Here is a 20,117-nt window from a genome sequence, read left to right as displayed (position 1 = left end):
TTGCACTAGAAATGAGTGTCAATGTATGTTTGTCCCGATGGGGGGGCCCGCGGAGAGAGAGACTCGCTCTAGTCTCTCCGCGGGTCTTTTCGGGACGACAGGAAGTGGCGCGGGTGCGCCAGGATTGGCGGACAGGTAAGTGGGGGTGGGCGTTAGGGATGGGTTAAAAGGGGGTAGAGGGGTGGGGTCGGCCTCTTTCCAGGCCGACCATTACAGGGAGGAAGTTTTGGACCACCCACCCACCCTGCATAGAAGGTAGGCAGCAGGGGAGGGTTTGTCAAGGGAAAGGCGGGATTAGGTAGGTAGGGTTAGGTTTGACGTCAGTCAGGACAGGTGCGGTGCATAAGAGTTGGCAGGAAATGGGGGAGGGGGGAGAGCCAGATGCGGGCTTGTTCCCCCCTTCCAGGGGGAAAAATGAGGTGAAGGATCAGAATGGGGGGAGGTTTGTTTACAAACAAGGAGGGCATGGAAGGAAGAGGGGAGTGTCTAGGGGAGGGGATTGGAAGAAAGCTATTAGAAAAGAAGGAAGGGCATGAGGAAGCTTTTAAGTTGAAAGTTGGGCGAGAAGGGATTTCATACAGTTCAAAGTTGTTGTTGTTTATGTTAAATCCTGTCCTAAATAAATGACCTTTTGCACTAGAAATGAGTGTCAATGTATGTTTGTCCCGATGTATGCGCGTGTGTTTGTGTGTGTGTGTGTGAGGGGGTGGGGCTTTCTTTTTTAAGCGTATAAAAGATCTTTATCCCGTCCCAAACACACACATCCGCACATTTCTTCCTTTAAACTTTGCACCGCGCTGACTGCTTCCATGGTAAGTTTTCGTGGCATGTCTTGTTGATGTGGCAGATACAGCTTGGGCTTGTGACATCTGTGAACGGCGTTTGCGTTTTCGGGGGCGTGCGGGTGCAGGGGCTTGTTTGAATGGCGCTGACGGTCCTTCGAGGCTGCTGTAAAGCGATGAAAGTCCGATTTTAGCTGTCATAATAAAGGAATAAAGCAGGTGAACGGAATTTTGTTAGATTTGTAACAATCCGCGCCCAGGCTGTTAAATTTATAATTATAATATTAATGAGTGCGAGTGCCCGTAGTTATTCGCGGGAGCCTGCCACAGCGCTTCCGAAGGAGGGATCTGTCGAATGCTACGGCTGCCTAGTTAAGATAAGGACCTGACTGGAAACCCAAAGCTGCCCTGGCAAATGTTCAGACCAGACCCGGTACAGTGTAAAGCGGGCGAGCACAACGAGTAGGCCTGGCCTGTAGTAGAAGGGGGTTGAGGGTTCTCCCTCCAAGAAAATATGGGGAAAAATTGCAACAATTGTGCATTCTACTTCTACAAAACATGTTTAATTATCTATTCAATTTTAATTATCTATTCAATGGTATTATCTATAAAGTATAGTAAATGATGCACTTACAGTGCACCTGGGTACAAAAATGTTTGTGTGGGCCCTTCAATGATTCCCTCAATATAACACTCGATCAGACCCCTCAATCTCTCCATAGCCCCTCTCTCAAATGTATTTCATTTGTTTTATAGGGCCCTCATACCAGTCTAGGGTGTTGGAGCACTTTAAAACACACACACACACACACACACACACACACAATTAATAATCCATGTGTAAGTCGATGTATAGAAAATGTTACATAATATAAAACGGAATACAAAGTGTAAGATTCAGGACATTCATACTGGCATGCATTTTTTAAGAGTGCTTGGTCTGAGAAGAACAAATTTAGGATTCAAAATGTAAATCAGTGGCTTAAGTTAGATTCACTTGTAAGGCTGTATTTCTACCCAAACAACCCAATTTTAGCAACATCAGGATAATGACAGACTGGGGAAAAACCTTAACGTTCAAGACTGCAATATGCAGTTTGCATGCAGCTCTTTCATGGAAGTTCATAGCTCACTGTGATACATTAGGATTGTAACCTATTAACAGCAAGAAACAAAAGGATCTCTGTGACAAAAGCAGTAGCCCGCTGACATACGCACTTAAAATACAATTCCATTATCTACATGGTACAGCAGCAGGCATGATAACCCTCTGCTCTACTTCAGCTGAGTAAAAAATGCCAACAGGCAAAACTCTTAGCCTGCTACAGCAGAAAGATTAAGCATCAGAGATATCAATCTTGTCACTTTTATTGTTGCCTGAAAACTGTTGGATATACAAGAAACTCTGCGGCAAGAGTGAGAAGTGAGTGACTATGCAATGCTGGCCAGTCCTGCTTTGTTACTGGTGGCTGATTTTGCAGTACTGCTGCAAAATAGTCCACCAGTAATAAAACTGGCCCGCCACCATTCCAACTTCCCGGGGAAGTGCCCAATGCTCATTAGGCCATCCTGCCCTGGTGATGATTTCATATACCGCCTCTTTCTTCCACTGTCCTACACCCAGTGGTTGCAGGTGGGGCCCCTGGCTCTCATTTTTGTGGACAGGCACTTTTATTATTCTTCAACAGACTTTGATCCAGAGCAAGAGACTGAAAAACACAGAAGCGTGAAAGAAAGAGGAAGAGAAAGACAGAAAAACAGTGACAAAAGGAGAAAGCAGGGATACAATATAACCTGCAAGACTGAGGTAAAGAAAGATGGAGTTTTGGGTTGTGCATAAAAGAGGTATCTGCAGGACTCCAGCCAGACTACACAGCCTTGGTATTCAGCACCCCAACCTTCATTATCATCCGCCGCAGGCTTCCGTGCAAAGCTTTGGGCCCAGGAAATTATTATTTTATAAATTAAGCGCCGACTACACTTCTTAGGCCAGATCGCGATTTTTCATGTTGATGGAAAGTTAATGCAGTGCTTGTTCCAAACAACTTTTTATTCACTGTTGTGAGAACAAGGTTCTCCAAGTGGTAATGTGTGACAAGAACATTTAAATTGTCTGTCATTTTAATGTGGTGGTGAAGTGCTTCATTGTTGCTTTTGAACAGCTGTATTTTTGTTTAGTGTTAATGCAATGTGCATTTGATGTGTCGTACTGTGGTTTTTGTGCTGTGTTCTATTTGACAATTTTGGTGTGATGTACTCTGCTATGTTTTAATTGTCTTATGTCGCTTTGTGCTGGAATGTTTTCAGCCAAAAGCAGCACATGCCTTGATATTTCCTGAGACAAGCAACCATTTAAAGCCATGTAAGGTGGTGAAATAGCACTGCTCCAGTTCTTCAACTAATGAAGACACCACTCAGTCTGATATAGTGGCAAAGAATCTGGCCCTCATGACTTCGGTCGTCTTTTCGTCAGACCGCTGAAGCTGTGGCTGCCGAAAGACCGCCAGTGCTGGCGGTCGTAAGACTGGCATATTACGACTGATTTCGGAATTCTGCCCGAAATCAAGAGGAATTCCGACACCAGTGGTGCTGGTGGTCGGCAGTGAAGAGGCGGTTCCACCGACGGCACCGCCACGGCAAAAAGGGACTGCACACGATAGTACGACACATAATAAAGTGTGGCGGTGTCCTGATGGCGGGAAGCTGCCGGCGGTGGAAGCGCCGGGACCCATCCCCTTCCAGACGACCTCCTCGACAGATGAGGTAAGTGGATCGTCGGATAGGGGAGGGGTGCATGTGTGAGTGTGTGTGTGAATGTTGTGATTGCAGGGGGAGGGGGTGTTTGCGGGTGAGTGTCTGAGTGTGTGAGTGATTTATGTGGTGGGGGTGTGCAAGTGTTTGTGGATGGGGAGCGGGTGAGCGATTGAGCGCATGAGTGAGATTGAGAGGATGGAAGAGGTGAGTGTGTGTATGCATGTGCATGTGTATGTAAGTAGACGGGGACGGGGTGCGTGTTTGTGTGTGAGTGAACGGGGAGAGCAGGTGAGTGCATGTATACAGTGCAGGGGGGAGGAGTGTGTGAATGTATGTATGCGCTGGAGGGGGGAGTGAGTGCGTGTGAGTTTGGTGTTTGTGTATGTATGTTAGTGTGAATGGGGGTGTATGATGCGAGGGTGTGTTTGTGTGTGGGAATATGTGGGTGCATGTGGGCGGGTATGTGGACGTGTGTATGGGAGTATGTTGGTGACAGGAATGCAAATTTATGTTGCCAGGATACAGGACCGGCAGCTTTTTCTGGCAGTGTGACCACCAGAAAAATACTGGCAGTCTTCCACGTCGTAATACCGCTATTACGGCATCTGCTGGGCCGGAGGTGCTCACCTCCAGCCCGGCAGACCGCCGAAAAGCGTCAGGATGGGTGGAGTATCTGCGCAACCACCAAACTTGTAATTTGGTGGTCTTCACCGCTGGCCCATCGGCGTTGAGACCGCCACCGCGGCCATGGTGGTCTTTGGACCGCCAAGGTCATAATGAGGGCCTCTGTCTTAACTTAGATCTCCCAGTGCTCACTTTATGTGACATCGGCTCCATCTTCCCATCTCAGTCTATCAGGTTCGGCTTCATCTCTGCATTCTTCCAGGGCTGGACATGCTATTATGTTGCTGTTCTTTTTTTACCGGCCAGCTGCATGCTCTGGAGTATGTTCAGAGCAGGATGGATTGCCATGATCCAACCACGCCCCTGTGGCCCAATTGTAATTATTTCCTATGCAGTCGGATTACACTTTCCATCGAGGTTCTGATTTCTTCTACAACTCTTTTCTTATTTGTCTCTTCCTCCTCCTTCTGCTCTTCTCCTTCTTGTTCAGGGTCAAAGTTTAATGATGAATATAAGTCCTGGTCTGAATAAATCAGGGATGGTGCCCACCACTGGTACAAATGAAAGGAGCAGAGTGTCCACAGATACAAAGAAATCAAAATAAAGGTGGCTCACAAGAAATAGGTTATGGGTATGGTCAGACTGGTACAGAAAATTGACATGGGCACACAAATTAAAGTGACCCCGATTTTTGAATCATATACCTAAAAAACTGGCCCACTTTGCAAATTGGGGAAGTTTGCCTCTTATAAAGACACACTGTTGAGCTGTTTTGCAAGGTATGGGAGACTGAATGTGTTCATTCTCGCTACAGTCAACGTTTGATGTAATATCAGGGAACTCAAAAGTAAAAACGAACCCACTAGACAATAAGATAGGCCCCCTAACAGCCAAAAATCGGCCCATACACTGACCTCACAGACAAGCCCTTTGACATTGCCAGATAACCCTTTAGGTTGGTCCCACTCTGGTTATGGGGTCTAGAAGTTACACGTAAACAGAAAGGATGTAACTATATTACAACAGAAGTAAATCAGCCAAGGGCTGAGGGCATGCAGCTATCTCTGTACATCTGCACAATTTTGAGGTTGCTAAAATGTGTCATGGTCAAATAGGTAACATTGCACCAATACCATCGAACTTCCTTTCACTGAGTTCTAATCTACTTGCATTGCCCACTGCCCCTCCATCCTCACACTGTTCATGAGCACCAAACTTCTCTGACAATTTCCATTTACCCTAATAATCTCCTTACACTGTGCCCACATGCCTAGACATCCTCACACTGTGCCTATGTGCCTCAGTCTCACCACACTATTGCCTACGTGCCTGAGTCTTGTCAGACGTTTATGCAGGATCCGGGTCAAAAACTAAAACCAGAGCCCCAATTATTCTGTTTATGCCAGATGGTATGAGCTAAACAAGCATTGACAAAGCCAGTGGGTCTTAGTTCTGGACCTACTGGCTTTGCCAAAGGTTTTTAGCAATGATACACAGCATCTTTGATCTCTGATGCTGTGCAGTATAGCTAAAGGATAATGAAAAAAAACCTTGATGTGTCCATCGCATCATTTTGTAGGTGCATGCACCATGCATATACACACCTACAAAATGATGCAGGCATGTTTATTCTGCTTAGTTACAGATGCAAATTGGATTGGTAACTTAAAAAAACATTTTAAAAAGAAGACATGGGAAGCAATGGGGCGAAGGCAAAATGGAAGGGGTATGGGGGAAAGTATATGGGCGGCAGAGAGCAACACAGAGTCCCTGGGAGAGAATTACATGAAAGAAACAGCTGTAAAAAGCATGCATTTCATGGAGTACTGAACCCAAAAGAAACAAGCATTTGCAATGCAATGGGTCTTGCGTTTACTCGAGTTAAAGCTATTTAGCGTTGTAAACTCCTAAGGCCTTTTCTTGCAAAATAAACTGAAAAGTAAAACAGTTTCACATAAGCAAGCCGACGGCTGCCATGAGCGCAAAGCAAACACACAAAAGGAAACAGAAGTTTGCTTGCAGTGATACGTATCGGAAAAAGTGCAATTATCCATGTAACTGGCAAAAGTGCAATTATCCATGTAACCGGCAAAAGTGCAAATATCCATGTAACAGGGTCGATGTCATGCAAAGCGCTCTACTACTGCCCAGGGAGATCGAGTTGCCTATAAAATAAAGAGACAAAATAGTACAGAAACCATACGGAAAACATGGAGTCTCGTATGTTTTCAGTAGTTGGTCGGTTCGCTCGAGGCAGGCTAAACACCGGAAAAGGCATGACATAAGCATGCCATTCACTAATTAAATCAAGCTAATTTTAAAAGGCAAGCCAGCCAAACTGATGGGCTTGACATGGGCATGGTTAAAAGCCCACAGAGAGATTACACCAGAGACAGAGCGCTTTGCTTTTCAAGCACTACTTTTTAGGGTCGCGCGCAAACATTAAAAGCACAGAAGCCAGCCAATCATAAGTGATGGTAAAGAGGAAATACTTCATGTGAGGAAGAAACACAAAACTGAAAAACTGGAATATGGGTAGCAAGCAAATGAGAATGACAGGAAAGCCAACCATTGACAAGTAATGTGGGGCAGTTCCAAGTCCATGTATGTTATTAGTAACCCTAAGACCTAAAAATATCCTCCTGAGAAACAGAAAGCACAGCAGCCACAGCATCTAGCACCATATAGTGGCGTTTTTATGCTGACTTCCCATCATTAATAATAAAAGAACCGACATGCTTGATTTAGAAACCTATAAATAGATTTTAACGGAGTGGTACGTGACTCTGCAAAAGTGCATCGTCTATGGGCATAAAACCCACTCAGCCTCCCCCTCCCGCAAGCACCCTGTAATGGCTCAATCCCATCACATCGTGTCCATGTGCCTGAATATCACCATCCTCTGCCTATGCATCCCAAGAACTTCACACGGTCTGTCAATGACGGCCAAATTTATCATACTCTCTGCCCACGAACCTCAGCTCCTGCCCCTGATTACCCTGTTCAAGAGTGTCTCTTCACGCAATCAAAGCACCCTGCAATGTCTTTTTTTAAAGTACACCGTCTGTAGGATTGACCAGAGTCCCCTAAATGTCATACACTCATTAAGGAATCCCTCAACTGTCTTTGTTGTTCTTAACCCGTACACAATACATGACAATTACTCCCAGACTCTCCAGGACATCAATCAAACTAATTGAAAAATTAAAAATAATGAAGGATATACCTGCATTACTAATAAGCAATTCAGAAGAAGTTCACCATGTGCTATTTTCTCTCTTGGCTCCTGGCAGCAGAAACAAACACTAATGCAAGTGTCAATTTTTAGGTCTTGTCGTAGAGAAACCTATTGTCGTCACACAAAGCACAACACAAACCACCACAATACACAACAAACACACATATACAGAAATATGCAAAGAAAGGACCTTTTGGACAGTCCCTTCCAGACACCGGCTTCTATTTCAGCTGATTTGAGGTGCTGCCTAAAAGGGCTAGTCAGCGCTGCTATAAGCCCATAGCGTTTTGCGTATATGACCATCCTAAGAGTAGAACATCTCCTCCTTCTCTCACACATACTTACACCGGCTCATTCTCCACTGAGCTCCGATGCTCCCTCATGCATCACTCAGTGACACACTGCCCGCCCTCCTTTGTATTTTATTTCATTATTTTATTTATTTATTTTTAGGGCCTAACAGCTGCAAAGCGCTACTGAGTTACTCACTTCCCTTTAATGGGCTACTGTATACTTTACTTTTTATTTTTGTTTTATAACTCTTAAATGCCCATCGCATATGGTAAAGTAGAAAAAGACAAAATAGCTGTGTCTCAAGGCATCTGTGTGCAAGCATCTCAAAAATACATGTGCATGGGTGGCAATGCGCGCACATGCATGTGTCTTGCCGAGTTGGCATCTTTTTCTATTTGAGTGCCAAGCCAATAAGTCCTATTCACCTATTAAAAGAAAGACCTATAAGGTTTGCGAGTGTTTGCCGCTATACCTCTTAGTGTTGTTGTGAACGCATTTTGATGTTAGATATATGTTACCATGTTCAACATTACCATTTAGAGATCACCTGAGACAAAGCATATGCATAACTTTTATTGCGTGGTTAACCATGTCAGTCTTTGCATATATTGAAGATATTGATTCCAACAATAACAAGGTATACAGAGGTTAAGAAACAGGCCTTTCTAGTTCCTCCAGTAGTACATGAAGCCTGCGGCCTTATGAAGCTTTGTAAAACATTTTTTCTATTGTTATTCCAATGTCAAAAGAAATGGCATTGTCAATGCTTGTTCGTTTTCATGTACAATGTGCACGAAGTAAAGTCTTTCCTCAAAATAGGCGAAAAGACTTTAGATTTGGTTTCCTTATGCAGATGAAGCACTAACATTGATGGAAATGGACCAACCCACTTTGCAAAATGTAATAATAGTCTCCAAGTGTCTCAGATTACTTTTTCAAACAGTCCTGCTTCTTAGACAGCAACACTGCACATGTGAATTTGTAAGTAGTATGTACAATGTTACAAAATACACACACAAAGAAAAAAATCTGTAAGTTCGAGAATGTGGCAATGTGGTGCCTGAAAAGTTAAGGCTGACCGAAGGAATCACAACGGACAATTAGCCACTTGGCAACCATGAAAAAGGTTTTGAAAAAAAAAAAAAAACTGTGATTTTCGACCTTTATTTTTGGAACAACCGAAGGTTAGTCAGTGAAAGGGTGGTGACTGCATTTCATTTGCCGATGATACAATTCCACTGTTAATGAACGAACGTTCACACTCCTCTCAAGCAATGGAGCTTGCTAAACACTTTACCACCCACTACACTGAGAGCTCCCATGGGCCTTGGGTACTATGTCCTATCACCCTCTCAATCATCACCCTTCCTGCATTCTCACTGTATCAGAAGCAGTAACTGAAAGCATTGGAATCCAGAAGATGAAAAAAGCACTTTCAAGAGTCACCCTCAGCTTAAATATTGCTAGGATTCCAGCCCAGTTGCCCACTGCCTATGCAGCAACGAGCACACACTGGATTGTGTATATTTTGCCAAGAATTCTCATCAAGTTATATTCCACCTCTACTTGGCTGAGGAACGTCCCAAACTCCCTTGCAGTTTGAAGGCGTTTCTTATAACCTCTTTAACCACCATGACAAATAATCTTGGTGTGTCGTGGCTCCTTCTCGCTCTGCGCTTTCTAATGAATAAGCAATGCCTATATGGAGACACCAATGCCTCAGTACTTGGACAAGGAGAGATGTTTAAAACATCATCAATCTACTTTACTGGAGAGTAAAAAAAAAAAAAAAATCCACAATCAGAGCCGACGAGACTGGGATACAAAAATCGGACTGCTGATGTATAGTTTGTAGGTGTAATAAGGTATTTGTAAAATGTGAACAGCAACGGAATAAAATTGCAGGGGATTGTGCCCGAAAAGGGTTAGTTTCAAGAATGAACCCGTGACTTCCCATCACCTGCCTTCATTAAATGTATGCCCGGCATTTTAAGGCACGGGGAAAGATAGGCAATTGCCAATGTCTCACACCTTCCAAGGGGCCCCCGGGTAAAGTTAATGGGACAGTCAAATTTCCTTAAACAATATCAATCAATGAGACTTCCATTGATATTCAGAACATTCACAAACAATGGGCTATAATAACTTTTAATTTATTTACTTTACTCACTTCTTTGTACTACATTTCAAAGTATTAGCATATTTGTTTTGTAGAGTATGCAATCTATTACATTAATTGCACTTTTTTTATCTCCAGATTCCTAATGGAGTCAATTTCCCTGGACCTCATAACCAATCATCAGAGGAACATCATTTAATGTGTAGGAACCACTAGTATAGTGTCAGTGTTCTGAAAATCTTCAGTGCAGCACTTTGATTCACTGTTGCAGCAATAACGCCAATGGTGGGGAGACATGGGGGGGGAATACTTTTTTTTACACTTAATCGGCAATCAAAGCATATGTTATGGAGTAACAAGTTGGTTCGCCGCCGAATTCGTCATAAACACTTATGGTTGAAAGTAAAAAATATAGATTCAACCCAAAAAGAAATGGCTTCATCAATTCTTGTTCTAATTTTACTTTGGTACTTTGTGGGTGGTGGACATCAGGCAGTTTGAGTTTTCACCTGTTTTTGCCTGACTTTTCTGATGGTCTGACATATTATTCAATATGCTTGGCATCACAAGGGTTTAGAATTACCTAAAAATGTCTAATAAATTCAAAGCTGTTCCCAACAGGAGGCCGCAAAATATATCTTGTCTGGGGCCTCACACATTTTTAAAATGTCACCGCCTTATGATAGTTAGTATACTGTTATCATGAGTACCTCCCCTGAACCCTGTCACGCCCTCTAACTGAAAGCAGACTACTTCGCAGCACAAATCAAAATGCATCTGCATTGTTACAACTGATTACGGGAAGTCCACAGCACTTTCTGACATGCTGAAAGTAAGAGCATCTAAGCACCTAAAGATCTTATTTAGATAAAGTAATTTAAAATCACACACAAACACAAATTAAGCAGAGACGCCCCACAGGAATTTGTAGAATGTTTAACAACCCTTGTCTGTAAATTACTTTGCGAGCAAAAATAAGAGATAATGTTTCTTTTTGTCATTTTCTATATTTCAGGCATCTAAAACGTACGACATGAATCTTGAAATCCTAATGGTGAAGTTAATTCAAACCTTTGACAAGTATGCTTGCACAGATGGGGACAGCAGTTCGCTGAGCCAGGGTGAGCTGATCAAACTGGCCAAGGCAGAATTCCCATCACTCTCTGTAAGTAAAGAAGAGTATGTGTAAGAGTAAGAGTATGTGATCTTTTTTATGCATACAAAAATAATTTTCGTGAAAGTTACGTATATTACGAAAAATGATGCTAGGCAGTGACCCGTAAGGAAATTGTATGAGGTATGACATCGTATACCTAAGTCACGCAAGATATTTGCTCAATGTCCTTTCAATGTTCGTAAAGTGAGGCGTTGAACATTGCTAGCACAGTGCATGCAGCCGCAGCACTCCGTGCTCACAGGTACCTGCCAGATCTTGTTTCTGCTCAGCAGACTCTCCTCTCAGTGAACAGCTAGTGACAAAAGCATTCTTATGTCTAAAAACGGTCTCCAATAATGTTGAATTACGCTTGAGTAAACCATTCCCTCATCCTAGAGAGCAGTTAGGTTTTTAAACTTGCTCTGGACTAGACCCAGCAGAGCCTGCCCACCACACTCAGAGGGGCAGAAATTATTGTCCACATGAGAGGTGTAAAATGGTACTCCTTGCCATCGTGTGGGAGTGGTGATAGAACACGTGACAACCATGATACATGACCCCTGGCCACCAAAATATTCCCAGGGGTGGGAGTAAGGTTGGGTCAAAGGGGCTTATATGTCCTTGCAGCCCCTGGGACCAGGGAACAAACTCCTTATTGGAAGCACACCAGGCAGCAAGGTGGACTGGCCTGTGTTGTACTGCAGGAGTCATTCCTCGAAGGTGGGGCCTTCTGCGATACTTCGCGCACAGCCAGGAGGGCTTGGCGCAAGGCACATCCTCCAGTCCAAGTGAGGGGGTGATGCAGAGTCAGATGCAACAACTTTCTGTACACTCACAGCTGAATGCGCCAGGCGGGTGCATTGTCTGTGGAAGCTTCCCAGTTGTCCATGCCCTGCTGCAGCGCATGCAAATGCACTACACGCATGTGCACTAGCATGCCCAGTGGCATAACGAGAAACGATGACCCCCCTTGCAAAATGTGAAAAGGACCCTGAGTCGCCCATATCTCACAGCTATTCATAGGCCTTGGGTTGAACAGGGGCCCCTCAAGTGGAGTGGGGCCCTTTAATGGTCAGCTCCCCTCACCTCCCAGCGGAGCAGGGGCTTGCATTACACCCCTGAACATATTCCTATTGTATCTCTCCCTGCCTGCCAACAGTATGTCAAGGCACACGAAAAGGAGCTTACGCAAATATTCAAGGACAGGTGTAGGATAGTCAATTACCCTGCCCTTGAATTCTTGAGTCCATTTTTATGCCCTTCCTCTGATTTTCAGGGAAAGCACAACAGACGACTATTTCCAAGAAAACTGGGCAGGTGGGTGAGCCTCTCTTGATGAAACAGCGGCAGCTACAGATTAAGAATATGGACAAACAATACCATTAAACTGTATTGCATGTAATGCACTGAGCGGTACAGGCCCTCTCAGCAAGCGAATGCGAGTACTTTTCAGCTATGCACAGAGTTGGAACAGAAAGTGATGCAGAGCCTCCCAGCTTCCGGTAGAGTTGTTATAGGAGCTTCTAAGGGGCATACGTGCAAAGGACGCAGTTGGAAGTAGAAGTGATGTAGGTCCTTTCAGATGGAGTAGAATATGGGAGAAAGTGATGCGATCCTCTAGGTGGCTAGGGATAGAGCTGGAACTGGACGTGTTTTTGTGCGGCTCATCCTATGTAGGGTTGAAATAGGAAGTGCCACAGCACCTCACAGAGCTGGAATAGTAAGAGAGGATTGGCAGCTCCAGTATTTAGACTTGAAACAGGAAGTGGTGAGAGACCACACTGCAGCAGGTAGATTTGGATTAGGAAGTGATGCTTGGCCTCTCATCCGGATGTAGACCTGGAACAGGAAGTGATGTTGGACACTGTAGGCTCATATGGAATTCGAATAAAAAGTGATGCTGTTTTATTCAGAAATAGAATTAATAAAACGGCCTACGGTGGTTAGACACTGACCTAAAAAGAAATGGGTTGGTGAGCTCGTTGGGCACACACAGTGCAATAGCAAACTATCATTAAAATATAAATCATTATGGTTATTTAACAATGCCCACAGGCTGGTTTGCCTCCATTCGATGACAGTCGTTGTGCTGGATAATTATTCATTTATATTATTAGCGACTACAGAACAGACAAATGGTGGGCTATGCAGGATGCGTAATTAATGTAATTTCTGTGGTGAAATCATAGAGTTCTTAAGACACATCTTTGGAAGGACTGAGAGTGTGTTCAATTTATTCACTTGTACCAAAACATGTCTTTCATTCCCTTCTTACTACAGAAAGCAGGAAAAGATGAGGATGTGCTGAAGGGAATCTGTGGCCACATGGACATCGATGGCGATAAGCAAGTAACTTTCCAAGAGTTTGGCACATTTATAGTTGCCGTTGCATCGATACTGAAAAAGCACATATGTCCTGATAAACATTAATGCATTAAAATCCAGCACTGCCAAAATGTGCTTTTATAATAAATATTTTGTACCAGTGGACTCTGTCCGTGTACTCTTTCATTCTGTTGTTCTTTCGCAGCTATCTACGCCAAGAGCAGAGGAAAGTGGAGGCAATGCAGGCCCCAACATAAAGTGTTCTGTATATCTGCTGGCTGAGCAGTAGGGGTGTGAGACGTAGAATGGACGGCGAGGAAAATAGGATCAGGGAGGGACTTGGGGAGCTTTCTCTGTGACTGAATATTTTTCCCACGCTGACAGAATGGGATTCCCCTGAGGTTCTTTTTCTCCTCCATGTGGCAATGCCACTTGCGTATTTCAATACGATGATGGCTTCTTTTTCACCTATGAGGGACCATTGCCCCCTTTGTCATGGATAAAGCATGGTGGTTTGGTTGCAAGAGGTCCTCATACTCAAACGTGGGGTGTTACTTTGCTCAGGCTTCGATCTTTGACTCAGATTTTACAAGCAGTGGTGGGGGCATAGAAATGTCATTTCACCAAAGGCTGGTCAGCACACCTGGCCTTGAGAATGGGTGGTTTTGGGCCAGGCCCAGGGCGCATAGATTTTGAGAGGTGGCCTATTTAGCTGACCTAGGTAACTGTTTTTCATTTATTAAAGGCCACCAGGGACTGTTCATTTGTCCATACTTCTTCATCCTACTCATTTGTCTCCTGACATTTATCCTTCACCCCCTCCCCTCTCCTCACTTAAGCTTCCTCGCACTTCCCTCACACTTCCAATGTAGCGAATGAATAGGTGGTAATGGCGAAGAGGGAATGGAAAATTTGTGTGGCAGGCCAGTCACTGCTGAGACAATCATCCAAGACCTGACCTAAAAACATAAAATCCCCCCCTCATTTAAGATAATAATCAGCAGTAAGGAGGAGGATTAGGGGGAGAGAAGGACAGTAGCATCAAATCAGGGGCACAACTAGACCATTACCTCAAGGCAGGGCTAATATGTCAAAAAATGGAGGTAGAGTTAATACTTCAAACAATGGGGTGGTGCTATCCTTAGATCCAATACAAGAAACTAGAGTGATACATTGTGCATTTTAACCATACTGGCGAACTCAGATACAATTACAACTAACACGTTTTAAATCATTTGACAATGTATATAGGATACTGACAAAGCTCTTTAAAAAAGAGGAAAGAGTGAATTGACAACTAAAAAGTAACTTCTACAGATTTCAATACAAAGCACTTAAAGCCAGTTTTCGCAAAGCTATTTCAAGACAATGACCTGTTTTCCAATTCCTACTGGTAAATGACAGTAAACTCACAAAATATTTTTAATTCTTTCTTCAGAAATAGGCTCCTGTATGACTGCTGACCCAAGGTACGTTTTCAGTCTGCTCATTGAGATGTTGCAACATATGCTTCTTTGAGGTTACTCATAGGTACAGGTCTCAGAGTATTGAGCTTAGACGGTTAACACACCACATTTTAGGATCTGTGACTGGCAAGCCAATGGTTTACAATTAATTGCATCTTTCTTTCCTTCTGAGAATGAATAGCAATCCTTGGCAATATTACCATTTTTTTATTTCTCTGCCAGGAATCTGCGATATCCTAAATCAAAATTCAGTATTTGTTGTTAGCACACCAGACTGGTCAGTTCCCATATGAGATGACTTAGGCAAATCCATACGAGAAGCTAGCAGACCTAAAAGACTCACAAAAAGGTAACTGCCTGAAATAACTTAAAAATGAATTGTGTTCACACAAGCAAAGGGTACAAGTATTTCTTCAAGCTCAAGAACGTCTAAAATGTGTGGCTGATAGGCAATATCCTGTAAAAAGGCCTATCCTAAAAAATCAGAAACTGAAGCTTTTAGGGCCTCATTAGGAGGCTGGCGAACCTAGGATCTCCATCCTCGTGGTGGAGGTCGGACCGCCGCAGCTGTGGAGGTCCAGTTGCCAAATTACGACTTTGGCAGGCGGACCTGCCTGAAGCCCGCCGTCCCCGCCAGGATCATAGATCCTGATGGGGTGACGGCAGTCGGGCTTGTAATCAGCCATAGTGGCGCAGAACTCAGTGCTGCCTCTCTGATTGCACCCCCACCTTCTGCCAGCCTTTTCATGGCTGTGCACATTACGAGGGTGCTGGATGGACCCCTCTGTGCTACCATATAGGACTCAGCTATCTTAAGGGAGCAGAGTCCTATATAGTAGCACGGTTCCCGCCATCAGCCCGATGGGAACATTGTAATACACACAGTGGGGAAGTCACCGTCATGGCGGTGGCATCCTCCCCGCGAGTTTGGCGGTCCTGCCATCCGACCGCCAAACTCGTAATGAGGCTGTAAGTATCATGTGCTACAGTAAAAACAACCATGCTTTCAATTCTGTTTTGAAACCCACAGCACATAAATTGCCAAAGCCACTAAAATATCAATGTTGTTTTTTTAGTTCTGCTGGGGGCAATTGCATTGTAAAATACACTTGTTACAAATTTTTCTGAAATTCCCTGAGAGGAATGAACATATTCTCTATATAGGTTTTCCCTAAATATGTAACTATAGAAGTTAGCCAGGCCTAGGTAGAGAACAGTACAACCGTGAATAAAGAACAAGAGAGGCACCAAGCAGACAACCTGGATGCCAGTTTGACATTGTAACACTGAAGGAAGTAGTGCACAAAGTAGGGTTTTTGTTGTGCAACGCTTTTGTTTTAGTAACTTACTCTACCCAATATCAGAGTTATACGGTTGTTGACACACTCAAACCTAGTTTAGCAACAGACTAAAGTTTTATAAACATTTTGCTGCAAAACTACAATAGGTCGTAGAGGTAAGACAGCGATGCAATGCATACACAAAGGGAGTGTTGGCGTACTTCCTCTGCATAGACTCCATCCCAGAGAAAAAAACACACTCAGTGTATTTAAAGGAAAATTCTACACCTGCCTTACGATACACTCTGAGAAACTGATGAAAGGGACATTAGCTCTAGGCAGGAGAGGTATGCCTCTGGTTAGACATGAATTATATGCTCAGGCCTCTCTGTTGAGCTGTTTTTCAGTCTAGCCGTAAGTCAGGCACCAGACGCCTGAGCTACCTCTCAGGTGACAATGATTCATCAGCAAAGGGAAATAGCAACAACCCATCATTTCTGCTTGATTTCTTCTAAAATTGTCACTGGCTCAGAGTTTAGTGCCTGAAGGCACTCACTAAATATTGGAAATATATACAAGCAAGATATGAGTTGAGTTGTAACTTTTAAAGTTCAATGAACACTCTATGACATCTTGGTGCTGAACTAATAACAATTTGTTTTTACCACACTCAAAGTAAAAGAATGACATAAGATGATGAACCATCAATGAATATCCATGACTCAAGAAAAGTCCATTTTAAATAGTTCCTCTTTCATTTGTTCTCAATCTTGGCAGATGCTTCACACACAAAGACATAAGTATACTTCCTTCCAAAGGTTCTTGAATATAGACAGCACATACAGCCATCCAACGCATTTCGTTTCCAGGGCCTCACTCCATCAAAATATCATGTTTCAATCTTAGATGAACAGTCACATCCCCCACATAATTGAATGCAATCATATTATCCTACGGGGGCATGTAGTTGAGTCCAACCAACACCAATAATGTTCAGTCATATGGTTAGGATACCCCTTAATGGCACCATAATACGTGCCTCATTATTTTAGCAATCCATCGTCTGCTTCGTGCCTATATAGGAAGTCTTTTTGATGTTGTGCATCAGGACCAGAGGTAGGTTTCCTTGCCATGCCTCTACATGAATTTAAAGATAAAATGAGTGAGAGATAGTTTGTTTAAGCCTTTGATTCTAATTAAACATAAGTGTGTGAGTGCAGTCTGGACTACGTTTGACATTTTTGGGTGTGTTGATAAGACTGAAACTGCCAAAACTGCATCATAAATAAGCTTTTAGCTGCACTTACTCATGGGTGTAGGAAAGACGTGTGAAGAAAAACATGGTTCAACGACCTATGGAGTGGTTTGCAAGCATTCATTTTGAGCCACATAGAACGTGGGGCTAAGAGAGAGCACAGAGAAGAAGAGAGCTACACTGAGGAGGAGTAAACCCAAACATTGAGGCAGATATGTGATCAGAAAGTGCACCCACCCAACCAACTCTAAAACAGGTTCAGTGGAAGGAAAAATCCATAATAATTTCACAGTACAATGGGCCTGCAGCATCCACACTACACTTTGCTTTGGGCAACATGTGTGATCAAGAAAGCGAATCGGCATTGGAGGGCAGGGAAAGTAATTCTAATCAGTGATAAAAGCTGCTGATATAATATTTTTTCGTTCTTTTTCTGTTTAGGTAGTATCTGATGTTATGAATGGTTGAAAGCGTTAACAAAATTAAACAAAAGAATGCTTATACCATATCTCTGGTTTTGGCTAATCAATGGTTAGGAAAGTACTATAAGTATAAATTAGAATACAAAACAGTATCACTGCCCCTTTCTATTACATTCTGATAGATTTGTGCATTCTCTGTCTTTTGTTGACGCTAAATTGTGGTGAAGTCCCAATACTTTTATTTGTAGATAAGGTGGATTTGATAACTGGTTCTTTCATCCCTGTTGCTCTATTTCAATGCACTTTATGTAGCACAGCATGGCCCGATTGCAAGCCAAATAGTACTGGAGGGGTGCAATCTCCACACCAGTTATTTTATGGTACTGTGCAGTAACAATCCACCAGTACTGTGCAATTACGAGTTAATCCACACTAAAAGGGGAATTGCTTGTGGTCCCTGCTTTACTAGGTGGGATCCTGCATGGTATGCCCTTCCCATGGGGTTTAATGCGTACATTTACCAACTGCTCGGAGGCGGTGGTGCAAGTGTGCAGGGGGCTGTGGTAAAAGGGGGCAGAGAGCTTTTGTAAGGCCGATGTTAGAGAGGTGGTGAGAAGAGCGAAGGAAGGCATGGAGAATCTACTTGGCATGGGGAGCAGGTACATTTTCTCGGTGCCTTGTCTGAGGTGAGGCCAGGCATTATGGAAGGGCTCCGGGCTACAATGGAGCATTTTGCTACAGTGATTTTACATGCTGGATTTTCCAGCCAGTAAAATCTGGTCTATACTTCCCCCACCCAGTAAATTTCAGTGCATGAACACCAGACCTCTTATAATTGTGTGGAATGGAATTGCAGTCAGGAATTCCTCTCTGCAGAGATCCCAATCGGAGCCCATGTCTTTTATGGTCACATTACAAGCCGGCTGATTAAGCAGAGCGAGCTCGGCTTGAGAAGCAATAAAAAAACAAAACAAAGAGCCCTCCACCTGGGCCTCACTGGTTGAGGAGGGCTGCATCTGTTCGAAATGACATTCCCAATCTTTTGACATTAACATTTTCCATCCCTTTTGTTTAAAAAAACATTCCAGAATGAATAATGCCGACAGTCAGGTGCCTCTGGCTGAAAGGAAAGGTAGGTGGCCTCCTGTACTTAGAGGTGATTGAGCGATTGAAGGCTGAAGCCAGACTTGAGCCAGATGTCTGTCTCTGGCTCCACTCAAAGATCCCTTGGATGCTCAAACCCAAAGCAGGGTGAAGCTAAGCTTTCATGTGGCTTCTGCCTGCCACCCACACTCCAACTTCATGCATGTTAGAAATGGGGTCTTTGGTTGGCAGTCAGGTTACCCCCTGTCCAAGCAAGAACCCCCACTCTAGTTAGGGTAAAAGAGAATCACCCTCCGCTAACCCCCGCTCACCCCTTTGGATGCTTGGCACAAGCAGTAGGCTTAACATCAGAGTGCTAGGTGTAAAGTATTTGTACCAACACACACAGTAACTTAATGAAAACAGTACAAAATGACACAACACACGTTTAGAAAAATAGAAAATATTTATCTAAACAAAACAAGACCAAAACGACAAAAATCCACAATACACAAGTCAAGTTATCAATTAAAAACCAAAAAGAGTCTTCATGGATTTTAAACACAACGCTAACACTGTTAGCGTGGAAATATACCTGGGTGTGTCAAAAATAACCCCACGCGGGTGAGTGTGCGTCAAAAAGGGCTTGCGATGCGTCTATATCACTCACGAGCCAGACCGTGCGTTGTTTCTCCTTCAGTCGAGTCGGTGTACGTAATTTCTCCTCTCTGCAGGAGAGTGATGCGTCGATTCAAAGCGCACTCTCGGGCCGGGCAGGCCTAGTGTCGTTTTAACATGCCCAACGATGTTTGCGTCAGAAATCCTGCTGCACGATGATCCAAAAAACACGCAGCGCGGGTTCCGATCTCACCAGCCTCTGTCAGCGATGCTGCGCGTCCTTTCTCCAGCCACGTGCGTCGATCTTTCAGTCGCGCTGCAGGCGGGCGTCGCTTTTCAGCCGCAAAGCCGGTGAAGCGTAAATTTTTCAGCCGCGGATCGGAGTTGCATCGATCTTTTCTCCGCACGGCGGTTGGTGCATGGATTTCACACTCTTGGTCTGTCAGCTTCTCCTTTCAGGGTCCCAGGAACTGGATGGGCACCAATGGGCAGAGTAGGAGTCTCAGCAGAGGCTTCAGGTGCTGGCAGAGAGAAGTCTTTGCTGTCCCTGAGACTTCAAGCAACAGGAGGCAAGCTCTAAATCAAGTCCTCAGAGAGTTCTTCACAAGAAGGAAGGCAACACAAAGTCCAGTCTTTGTCCTCTAGCACAGGCATAAGCTGCAACTGCAGGATAGCTCCACAAAGCACAGTCACAGGCAGGG

At 43.9% G+C, this 20,117-nt stretch overlaps 1 protein-coding gene across 2 annotated transcripts; it reads left to right on the top strand.

The window, feature by feature from the left end:
• Positions 1–674: 674 nt before the first annotated feature.
• LOC138268437 (uncharacterized) lies at positions 675–13,455 on the top strand. 2 transcript variants are annotated; one of them, XR_011199997.1, is made up of 3 exons: positions 675–812; positions 10,827–10,976; positions 13,248–13,455. XR_011199997.1 is itself a non-coding variant. In XM_069218061.1 (3 exons), exons 1-3 carry the CDS (start codon positions 2,221–2,223, stop codon positions 13,395–13,397), a joined length of 669 nt encoding a protein of 222 aa, XP_069074162.1. In that variant the 5' UTR covers positions 2,206–2,220; the 3' UTR covers positions 13,398–13,455. The 2 variants fall into 2 exon arrangements, 1 of the variants encoding a protein (XP_069074162.1); XM_069218061.1 differs by lacking the exon at positions 675–812 and adding an exon at positions 2,206–2,589.
• Positions 13,456–20,117: the final 6,662 nt, after the last annotated feature.

Source organism: Pleurodeles waltl, chromosome 12, assembly GCF_031143425.1.
Source record: "Pleurodeles waltl isolate 20211129_DDA chromosome 12, aPleWal1.hap1.20221129, whole genome shotgun sequence".
NCBI classification, from domain to species: Eukaryota; Metazoa; Chordata; class Amphibia; order Caudata; family Salamandridae; genus Pleurodeles; species Pleurodeles waltl.
The sequence above is the reverse complement of the archived record's forward strand: the minus strand, read 5'-3'. Positions and strand labels throughout refer to the sequence as shown.

Bases quoted from the DNA above. Each gene is read 5' to 3' on its own strand.
- LOC138268437 (XM_069218061.1), top strand. From the start codon at position 2,221: ATGCTGGCCAGTCCTGCTTTGTTACTGGTGGCTGATTTTGCAGTACTG. The intron at 2,590-10,826 runs GTAAAGAAAGAT...TCTATATTTCAG, and splicing joins ATATAACCTGCAAGACTGAG to GCATCTAAAACGTACGACAT. The intron at 10,977-13,247 runs GTAAGTAAAGAA...TTCTTACTACAG, and splicing joins CAGAATTCCCATCACTCTCT to AAAGCAGGAAAAGATGAGGA.